Source organism: Panicum hallii, chromosome 7, assembly GCF_002211085.1.
Source record: "Panicum hallii strain FIL2 chromosome 7, PHallii_v3.1, whole genome shotgun sequence".
In the NCBI taxonomy this organism is placed as follows: Eukaryota; Viridiplantae; Streptophyta; class Magnoliopsida; order Poales; family Poaceae; genus Panicum; species Panicum hallii.
In genome coordinates this window covers 39052501-39063670 of record NC_038048.1, presented here as the reverse complement: position 1 = coordinate 39063670, position 11170 = coordinate 39052501, and the positions used below count along the sequence as shown (strand labels likewise).

The 11170-nt window shown below is 45.1% G+C and overlaps 1 protein-coding gene and 1 long non-coding RNA gene across 4 annotated transcripts; one reads left to right on the top strand and one right to left on the bottom strand.

Annotated features, from left to right (window-relative positions):
* Positions 1-2211: 2211 nt before the first annotated feature.
* Positions 2212-7504, top strand: LOC112899090. 3 transcript variants are annotated; one of them, XR_003229998.1, is made up of 9 exons: positions 2212-2535; positions 2628-2705; positions 3471-3631; positions 3804-3979; positions 4370-4447; positions 5804-6056; positions 6136-6305; positions 6454-6571; positions 6703-7504. It is a non-coding gene; the product is annotated as an uncharacterized LOC112899090 (long non-coding RNA). The 3 variants fall into 3 exon arrangements; XR_003229997.1 differs by having other exon boundaries at positions 3902-3979; positions 6454-7504; XR_003229996.1 differs by having other exon boundaries at positions 6454-7504.
* A 105-nt stretch (positions 7505-7609) lies between these two features.
* On the bottom strand, positions 7610-9149 carry LOC112899089 (sialyltransferase-like protein 3). The gene has a single exon (XM_025967423.1). The coding sequence runs from the start codon at positions 8966-8968 to the stop codon at positions 7871-7873; it is 1098 nt and encodes a 365-aa protein (XP_025823208.1). The 5' UTR covers positions 8969-9149; the 3' UTR covers positions 7610-7870.
* Positions 9150-11170: the final 2021 nt, after the last annotated feature.

The window sequence follows — 11170 nt, the reverse complement described above, 5'->3', positions numbered from 1 at the left end:
GAAGGGGGCATGAATGAATGTTGTAATAGCAAACTAATTCGTCAGCCCGTTGTGCGCCTGCACGGGCTAGCAATTTTAGAAGGCAAATATGTAAATTTCCTACATGGTCAATACTTTGTAAAAAAATGAAAGTGTGAAACATCGTTTCTGAATCTTGAAAAATAAATTTGTGAATTTTATCCGTGAATATTAGAAATAGAGACCAAATTAGATATGTGGCAACTACACATAAGTTTCATGTTTTTCCGTTACATTTTTCCTTGCTGTAATTATTAACAATCTACCTGGAGAATGCGTAATCACGCACTAGTCATATTGGGAAAGCTAAACTCTTCCTCTGTATTTGAAAGTGCCACGGTACACTACTGCAGATAGGGTCATCGCCGTCGGGTCAAAAATGACATCACCGCCGGTTCCGAGAGCCGTTGGATTAGGGTCGAAGCCATCACCGCCGGCTCTAGAACCGGCGGTAATGCCGTTTTCCCAAAAAAAAACAGCACGGCTCGGCTGTTGCGCTCCGCCAGCGCCGCCGCGCGGTCGCCCGCGCTTCGCCAGCGCTGTGCTGCTCCGCTTTGCCCCGCGCCTCGCAGCTCTGCTTCGCCTACGCCGCTCCGCTCCGCCGGCGCCGAGCCACACGAGTCGAGCTGCTCCGCCCGCGCTGCTTGATCATCCGCCGCGAGGGAGATGAGGGGCCGCGGGAGGAGTGGGAAGGAGGGAAACCGGCCGTGGGGTGGGGGAGGAGGGGAGGTGGCGGCGGGGGATGCGATTGGAGGTAGGCGGCAGCGGGGACGGGGATGGCAGCCGGAGGCGGAGGATGCGGTTACGGGGACGGGAGCCGGCGGCGGGGGAGGAGGAGGGAAGGGGAGGGAAGGTGGCGGAGAGGAGGAGGAGGGGAGGGGAGGTGTCGGCCGGGAGGAGAGGAGCAGCAGCAGCCGGGGAAGAGATAAGATAGGGAGAAAATAAGAGTTGAGAAGGAGAGGAGTGGGAGAGATAAAGAGATAGGCATAAAAAAGATAGCGAATACATCACCGCCGGTGATGATGGTAGCCATTACTGTCAGATCGTATTACGAATATGATAATATTTTATAGCACTATGGTCGAACTGTATTACGAACCGGTGGTGATGTTCATTATTATGACTATTTCAAAAGGAACCGTGGTGATAGACTGTCACCGTCGGTTTGAAACGCATCGACGGTGATGGAGCATTTGCAATGGCATATTCTGTAGTAGTGATAAAAGGTATTTATTAACTACGAGTATAGTATTAGAGAAAAAGAGAAGTTTTAGAAGATCGGTGGATCATTTCTTTAGTTTATTGGGAAAAGGAGTCGGGCTGGGGATTAGTAATTTTCTTTGCTGGTAGTTGAATAGAGAAATACCTTTTATTATTAATAAATCTAGAAATGGAGAGAAACCAATTATGATTCTTCTGAGACATCTGAAGTCCCTAGATAGTTTGGTATGGATTCCCTTATTTCTCTCCATAATTAGCTCTCATTTGGTATGGTAGGTATTTCCTATTTCCAGAGAGAAATAGTTTGGAGAATCCATAGTTCCATACCAAATATGTTTCGAGTAATAATTGACGCTACTTGTCTCCTTACAGTAATGGGTCATGATACATAAATATTTAAAGGAAAAAGTTCAGTTTATATTTTATACCTTTAAAGCCTGATTTTCGATCTTTCTCTATTATTTAAAAAGGGGCTAAGGGAGACAAAACTTTCAATTGTCTGCACCCTCGCCTGCGACGGTCGTCGCTCCCCCTTCCTTTCGTCCGTCCTCCTCGGACAATCGTGATAAAATTTCAAAGGAATCTTACCAATTTGAAGTACTAAATAAAGTCTATTTACAAAACTTTTTGCATGGATGGGTTGTAAATCACGAGACGAATCTAATGATGCTAATTAATCCATGATTAAGCAATAATTAGCGGATGTTTACTGTAGCATCACTGTTGCAAAACATGAATTAAGTAGGCTCATTAGATTCGTCTCGTGATTTACAACCCATCCATGCAAAAAGTTTTGTAAATAGACTTCATTTAATATTTTAAATTAGTAAGACTCTTTTAGCATCTTTGCGTTTATAGTTTTTTTTTGCTTTTTTGCGGAAGGAACAGGCCCTAGCTCTCCATCTACGGCCGCCTTTTGTTCCCGGGGCGCACGCCGCTGTCAACTGGTTTTCAAAAACGCTCCTTCGTCATTCTGCCAAAACGCTGCTCCCCTCTCCGTCCGTACCGCGGCTTCTCCTCCACGCCCCAGCCGCCGCCGCCGCGGCGCCCAGCGCTTTCACCCTCCGCTCGCTCCCGCCGGCGAGGACCCCGTTTCTCCCCTCCCTCCCGAGCCCGGCCTCGCTGAGGCGCGCCGCCGCGTCCGCCTTCTCCCCTGCCGCCCCGCCGCCGCGGCCCCCATCGCGGCGTCGCTTCTTGAGGGCCCCGTGCTGGTCTGGGGCGGCCGGCTTTGCCTCTACTACTCACTCCTTCACGCCGGGCTCGCGTGCTCCCCGCGCAACCCCTTCCTCGTCCACGGTAATCGCACGGCGGGATTTCAATTCGTGCCATTTATGGTTCGGGAATGGGGAGGGGGAGTTGATGGTTTTTTATGCTCGTGTGGTGCGCAGAGATCGGCAAGGACGGCTCCGGTGACAGCGACCTAGGGTTCTCCAAGTGAGCCGAGAAGCTCCGTGGCGGCGCCTCAGGTTTGGTGCAGTTTCCAAATTTGTTAATGCTCGATCGTAATTGTTTATTTATTTGTGCATCTCTCGTGGGCAACATTGATGCTCTGTCAAGTGGAAGTGGATACTCTGAAAGATCTATACGGTTTACATCTGTAAGGAGATTTCGGATGTGAAAATATATTATTCTATTTCAGAATCTACTAGGATTTGATTGGGAGTGTTTGAGTGGGTTTGTTAAATCATACAATTTGGTTGGCTTTCTTATTCAATTGTCACCCTTACAAGGGCATCACTACAAAGTCTGCATTTGCTTGCAAGGAAGGATAGGCTCACGAATATTGTTTTCTTGTCAAAGAGTTGTCCTTTTGTAACCTATGTAAATTCCAGTGCGGGCCTTTATTTGAAGTACAAGATCCGTTTTTCATGTAAAATCTTACGAATATAATAGTGATTAGTAACCTCTCAGTCAGTATTTGTATTGCTCTTTAGATTTCTTTAGATTCAACATCAAGGAGGAAAAAGCCTGAACATAACCCTGATGATATTGAGTTAAGAAGTTCATTAGGGAACCATCGTGATCTTGATAATCACTAGGCACTTTTGATCCAGAATTATAGATTATTAGAGTTCTCGAATTGTATATATCTGTATACTTTTTGTCTTTATAAGCGATTCATAGAAATTTCCAGACATATATGCTTCATTACCTTATATTATGTAATGGAGGAGAAGGTGACTGATCTCAGAGCAATGTAGTAACCTGATGAAGTTCCTCATCCCTTGCAGTTGCTGGACGAGCTGCTACCTAACCAGTGGGTGTAGGCTGAGAACGTGTGATTCGGTGCACAGGTGTTGCGATTAGCTGGTTGCTTGGCATTTGTATGCCCTTGTAAGGTGCAATGATTATTTCGGTGCGTGGCGAGGCATGTGGCAAGGGCCCTGGAATGGTAAAGACCCCTCCCTTTTTTTCTACGTCCTTAGTGTTTTGTTAACATGATTGCGATACAATTTGGCTCAAACCTCTGCCCCTTTTGATGCGTATGGTCACTATATTTTGGATTGTTGTTCTTTAGATTAATTTCTAAATCAGCAACCTCTTATCAAAATGGTATCCTTCAGACTTGTCAAACTTGACATCATGGCGTTGATGGAGAAAACCAAGGAGGACACCAGACTATCATAATGAAGGTGACATGGTTGTCTTCGCATGGTTGCAGGTGCCAATTCTAATTATGCTTTGCTGGACTATATAAAGCAGGCAAGGTGTTTGCAGCAATGCCTTGCTGAAACTTTCGGTATGTTTGCTTGATCTGTTTTAGTTGAAGCGCGCTGCACGTTTAGATGAACAAACTTCCTTGTTTTTCTCTTTTAATTAAATAGTAAATAGATATATGACACACATCACAATGCATGTTTAAAAGCAAGTTTGCCAGTCTGGAGCACGTAGAAACTTATGTCATTTTTAACTCATGGTTGTTGCCCTTGTCATTTTGTTAGTATTGATATTCCTAAAACTAGAATGATAATTACTCATGGTGGTTAATGTAGATAGGCTCACAATGTTATTTCTTATACGTGTTGTCCATTTATATGACCCTTAGATTGACATTATTCAAAAGTTACAGGAAAACCAAGTCAGTTTATAGACATTTCCATTGAAAAATTGGTTGTTGACTATCTTACAGATTAACAAGAGCAGCTGAGGATAGTATCACTGTGCTCTTTTTCAAAAACAAGCTCCCAACAAGCACGAATCTGAAAAGGTATTTCCTTCTTTAGCAGCTGGAGTATCTTCCATTGCCGTTTCAAAGCAAAATGATTTATTTTATTCCGTCTCTCTTCCTTTGCTCATTCCAGTTAAATTCTTTTATACAGACTTGCTAAAATATATTTGATTTAATCATTGAAAATGTGTTTCCTGTCTAGATCCTTTTAATAGTTAACATTATTCCATCATTCAAATTTAATTCAGTGATGCATCTTGTAGCAGCACTGCAGTAGGAGCTTCACATGTAGGTTAGTAAATACTATTAACTTTGTCGATACAGTCATTCTGCATAACTTGGAAGGATCACCTTCTTGAAAATAACCAAATAGTTCTGTATATGGCATATAGATGCTATCAAGATTCCCAATTTATGCTCGCTGACTTTATTAGCATGAATAGGTGAGGCCGTGCGAACCTTTGTACTCCGTTATTGTTTATTGACACATTTGGCGGATTCATGGTTACAACAGAATGGTACCAGGTTTCCTTTTCTGTCTTTTGTATCCAATATTGATGCGGCTATGACTGTAGCCACATCTCTATGGCTGAAACTGTTCTGTGCAATGTACCTCCATTCTGAACTAATTTGCATCTATTGGGTTGATAGGGGGAGAGCCATGGTTACAGAGTATAATAATATTCTATTCTTCACTCCTTGCTGAAATATAATGAACATTGATACATCAGGGTGGTAGCAATCATGGTGGCAGAACTACATGTGTAGTCATATAATGAAAAGTTGATCTAGCTGATAAAAGAGAATTAGTATGATGAAAAATATTATTTTGTTTGGGCATGCTAGATGGGTTGGGTTGACGGTGCTTCAATCTACTAAAAGAAAAAAAAGGTCTTTTGAAAATTTTGATATCTGAAAAACAATACGAAAGGTATCCGAAAAACAATTTTGACTGCTTGTTTTTTGTTTAAAGGCAGAGTACTACTGAGTGGATGTTTTTCCTGACTAATAAAATCTCCATTTTGGTTACTATGTTCTGTTTAGATATTGCTTGGTTCTTGCTCGAGCAAGAGAGATGTTGTCAGGAGGCATACATACACAGGTTGTGGCGAATTAAATCTCAATAACTGTAAATGAATTTCTATTTTGATTCGAAGGCACATCACCTAATTGGTTGCTCAGATTTTTAGAACATTAAGATGTTTAGAAGGTTCAACATCGTACCAACTCACTCAATAATGCTGGAGTTTGATTGTAAAAAATACTCTGATTTCCCTTTTCTTATTAAGTAGATGTTTTTATTTCCAGACTGGACTATATGACATGGCAGTAATATATAGTCAAAAAAGTTCAGCTCTTGAAGCTTAGTGTTTTGCATTTGTTATTCTCATTCAGACGTGGACTTCTGAAGTGAACTCCGTGGTACCGACTTAAAAAGCTTCTCTTGGCCTATCTGCATGTGATGGTGTATTATTGGATGAAAAGGAGAAGAATGACTCTTGTGTTGAATCGTTATGGACATATTTGGGTAATTATGTAGACCAAATCCCATGAATCATTATGGACATATTTATTTAGTAATATGGATATTTGCAGCCTATTAAAGTTCTAAAAGGCTTGTTGCTGGGGACGCCTTCATTTTCCTCAGGTCTGTTGCTGTTTCCTGCCCATCCAGCATGACAGCAATTCTCCAATCCGGTGCTAACTTTCTGTTGTGCCTTCTGCAGAGGAGAAAATGGTGAACTTCGAGTTGGTGTTAGGTGGGCTATAAGGCAGTTGTCTAACGTAACTTCTTCAGTCATATCTAGCCAAAGCATGCACCTCGAAGTCCTTGCAACTGCATGGCATGCCATCAACACTAAATCCATGTTCACTGCATACTACAATCCAAACCTAGGTATGCTGACATGTCTGCGACAAGCTGATTACATTTCAGAGACAAATATACTGATTTATCTTAGTTATCTTGCATGAAATTGCAACTTTCAATTTGTTCTAACTAAAGATAGTAAACCCTGTGTCGGATCTCTAAATGTCAATATTAGGACGAGCCCCTCAGGTCATCATACCATATGATCAGTATATGGAGTCATTAAAGAACAATTATTCTATTGGGATGAGATTCAGGATGCGGTTTGAAGGGGAAGAGGCACCAGAGCAAAGGTAATTATATTGCCTTATTGGCCTTCTGTACTTACGTAGTTTCTTGTCGTCTGGTCTCAACATTGTCCGTGGTGGTTATTTGCAGTTATTCAAAGTAATTAGTTTTGATATATCATTATCTTGCCTTGTAGGTTTACTGATATTTGCAGGTATTAAAGTTAAACTGAAATATAAATTAGAAATGCTAGCTTTAGTACGTGTAAAATTTTGTGATGTTAAATACTTTTTCCCCTATAGAGTAATGATGCTTCTACTTATTAACACTTATTTAAAAAAAGAAATGAATCAAGCATCACTGGCAGTGATTAGAATTTTTACTCAAGTATAGGCAACAGATAAATGGGGTAGGCAAGCTTTTCCTTTCCTAGGTTAGTTCTTCATATGTCTATACTCTGTAATTTGTACACATAAATAGAAATCAGAAAAAATAATTAGGATTTGTAAATGATCAAAAGTGTCAGCACTGCATCGACTCCATAATCCCAATCAAGGAAAGTCTTTGCAGCCAGCATGCATATATACTTGCATGTGCCTTAAAAAAATTTTGGTGCTGTTGGTGTGGTTGGTATGTGAATTCTTGATTGAAATCGATGAAGATTGGTGAGCTCAAGAAGTTGGTGGGAGTAGGGAACATTAGTTACTGTATGTGCTTTTGGATGCTTCAAGGCACAATGTTTCCTTCAAGAATGTAAAGAATCGTAATCTTGCTACAATATCTCAAAACGTATCTTTGGATGCTGAGATTCAGGTAGGAAGACACTTCAGTTGTTTAGGATTGCTTTCACTTTAGGACGAGTATCTTTAGCACAATGTTTAGGATTGTTGTCAGCAACAAGAAGCGGTATGGGTTGTGTAAGGCTATGAAAGGACAAGTATTATGTGAATGTTTGCGTGTGAATATTAATGGATTTGAAAAATATCATTTGTTGTCCATACTTTATGTATTGATGTGATATTTTTTTACCGCCCGTAGCAACATACGGCACGAATCTAGTAACTATAAAACCGGATAACAAGGGCTATCCATTTTCCATAAACTTGGATATCAATTGGTATCACTTCAATTCAAAGAGAAAACATGCATATCGCTACGAAACCTATCGTCCCAATTTAGGTCCATGTATCTCCTTCCAACAAAAAAACGTGTATATGTTACTTTTTTTTTGCGATCGTGTATGCGTTACCTAAGAACTACAGTATATGCTTGACTAGCTATTAGCAGCAAAAACGTCTCTAGGTACAGAACTGTCACCCTCGCTTGTTGGACATTCCACCGACGCGCCCGTTGTATCATCATGGTCATTGGTAGACCACCACCGGTGGCAGCCTGAAGCCGGAGTCCCGTAGGAAGGGTATCGCCTCCGGCCGCGCCTCGAGGTCCCGGTAGAACTCGTACTCGGCCTCGTAGTCGTGCAGGTCCAGCTCGCCCCGCTGCAGCGTGTGGTAGTGGTGCCTCGCGCCGGGGTCCTTGCCGAACCCGAACACGGACACCCGCTCGCACACCCCCGCGGCGGCCACCACCGCCTGCATCCCCGACGAGTAGTGGAACATGCCCTCCTCGTGCCGCGCGCCCCACTCCGCCGCCGGCCGCCCCGTCTCCCGCACGAACCGGCGCAGCGAGTAGTACTTGACCAGCCGCGCGCACAGCGCGTCCAGCCGCGGGTCCGTCACAATCACCGGCGCCGCCGCCGCCGCTCCGGCTGCCGGGGCGCTGCACACCGCGTGCTCCACGAAGTGCGCGGCGCTGCACATGTACGTGAGGATGGGCACGCGGTCGCCGTAGGCGCGGCAGTGCTGGCAGCCGCCGCGCGCCGCGCACCGGCTCAGCACGTTGCTGTTGAGGAACGCGAGACCGGTCCGGGCGCCCACGTGGCGCGCGAGCCAGCTGCCCTCCTCCCCCGCGGGCGCGTTGTTGAGCCGGACCACCAGGTCGTGGCCGTCGATGAGCGCGCCGTGCTCCCGCGCCAGCAGGACGCCGCTGTTGCCCACCACGGCGCACGACGCGTACGGCCGGCGGCCCTCGCCCCGCTCCCGCGCCGCCCCGGCGTACCGGTCGATAGGCCGCTTGATGAGGTCGACGAGCTCCGCCATCACGCAGGGGTCGAACCGCTGCGCGCCGAGCCAGCCGCGCAGGCCGCGCACCGCGGCGTCACGGTGCTCCGGGGGCGCCCGCGTCAGGTTCCCCTCCAGCAGCGCCTCGGCGTCCCGCAGCACCGCCGACGCCGCCGGGTCCACGGCCGCCAGCTCCGCGAGCGTGGCGTCGACGCCGTAGCCCCCCGCGTTGGCGCCGCGGCTAGGAGCCTGGGCGTGGCGCAGGGAGCACCGGAACGTGAGCAGCAAGAGCAGCGCGACGAGCAGCGGGAGCGCGACCGACGGGTGGCTCCACTGTCTCTTCATCCCGGAACCTTCCGGATCGAGCTGAAAGCAGCCGGCGCGCGGCGCTGCCCTGATATGAAACCGTTAGCATCGAGTAGTGTCTACGACGCCATTTTTATACGGCACGTGGATCCGTTTCGAAGTTTGCTCGGGCGGCACGATCCGGTGAAGCCGATGGTCGCTTTCATGATTCATGGGGCCCCAGGTTCGTCAAGGTTGGAAGACGGCGTTCCAACCCTGGGCACCGCACTCCCGCTCCCTTGCTTCCAGGCTTCCAGCTTTGCATCTCCTCCCAGCTCAACGCAGACGCCGGCCGGTCCGTGGATGGCTCGGCGCGGGCGTGACGGATGGCTGGGATCGACGGCGACGAACCGCGCGCAGTTGTAGTGGCTGCGTAAACTAATCGAATTCCTTGCAAGTTGCGGCAGGTTCATGTGGGCGCAGGCGATGCGGTGACAGGAGGGTTAGCGAAGGTTCCAAACGCGGCCTCCCCCGGGCGGCCGTGTTTTCTTGGCCGTGATCAACTAGTGCGCGGGGGGCGGGGTCGGCATCACCAACACGGTGGAAGGGTGATGGGAATCCTGCAACCTCGTCGTCGCCGGCACGTCGGGAGGAAAGATACCGGCGGTCTAAGATGGGATGCGGACTGGGACATTCCCCTTCTTGCGTTTGGAACTGATTTTGATCCATCTTTGCAGTCACATTTTCTCTGGGTGAGAATCTCACGGTTGCATGTTGGAAGCATAGAATCTTTGAATCCTAGCGAGAGAGCTTGCCATTCTTGTATTCTTTTATTTACCTCTTTGGTATACATACCGGTATCTCCCCGAGGATATAAGATATGAAAATGCTAAGACACGGACGTTTGAACGGCGAAGAAAAATCCGACGCTCCGACGTATGTTCAATAGTTGATCTTCGATGTTGCAAGTTGCAACTATAATTTTCGCATATTTCACGGTGAATGTTGCATGAAACATAGTGTTTATGGTGAGGTAGGAATTTTTGTATCCGAGAGTCAAACAACTTAATTAGTTTTTCGCATATTTTTCAATATTGCACCTATAGATTTTCAATAATGCAGATGTCTTGTTTCGATGTTGCAACGGAGCGTCCCATGGAAAAGTTCCCATCGGATGTCCAGGCGCTAGCAAGCCAGTATAAGATATATGCAAGTACTGTACAAAGTCAGTAAAGTAACCCATGCTAAATTTGAAGGTACAGTAGTACTTACTGTACAACTCTAACTGAAAAGATTTAAAACGGTTATAATTGCTACACATTTATAATGCATATGTTTAGTATAGTTGTATATGCCACAAAAATTAAAGTGTAAAATCTCGGCTAGTGACAAAACATACAGCATATGCTTTTTCATATTTTGTTAATTTTAAAGGTTGATGCGGTGCCTTGACTGAAATTAATTTGCTATAGAACTCTAAGACCTCTGCTTGAAATAGACTTACCTTTATTTATAGTTGCACTCTAGTTAATCTAGACTCGAGAATTGATCATATATATCTTAGTTTTTCAGATATATATAATGGAGCCAGATGTTTAACTGAGTGCTGCATGATTAAAAATATGTAAAATCCAGCAACAATCTTTATACTAGGTCCATAAATTACTAAAACTCCTTATCGGATCAGCAACAGTCTTTATGCCACTCCGAGGTCTAAATCTTCTTAGTTTATAGACCCAATAAACATTATATGTTCATGGTTTGGATGACACATTGACACTACAAACAAGTTCGAGTTCCGCTAACGTACGCATAGCATTACTCCTTGAAAATATGCGCTAATATTGGAGCTTTATCCCTCCCTAGTTGGGATGCTCGTTTACTCTAAAGAACATTAAATAGGCAATAATTTGAGGGGTGGAAAGGATAAGTTTTGTGGCTGAAAGCACCTTTTCTAGATGATATGGATTTGGATGGACAGATGGTGACCTGTAGCCCGTGAAGGCGCCAAATTTGTGGTGCTGCTCTGCCAATCATGTTGGCCAATCCCCCTCATAATACAATTATTACGAACAGAATATATATGTTGGCTGGCGCGTATAGTGTGGACTTGAGTTAGACCGGTCTTAATGAAAAGTGTTATTTACTGTACAGTTACTAAAACTGTAAATTTGATAATTGTGTTGGAGGAGTGTCATGGTGATAATACTTCTCTTTCATTTGATATTTTATGAAACTCTTCATTCTCTCTCCTCGTAAATG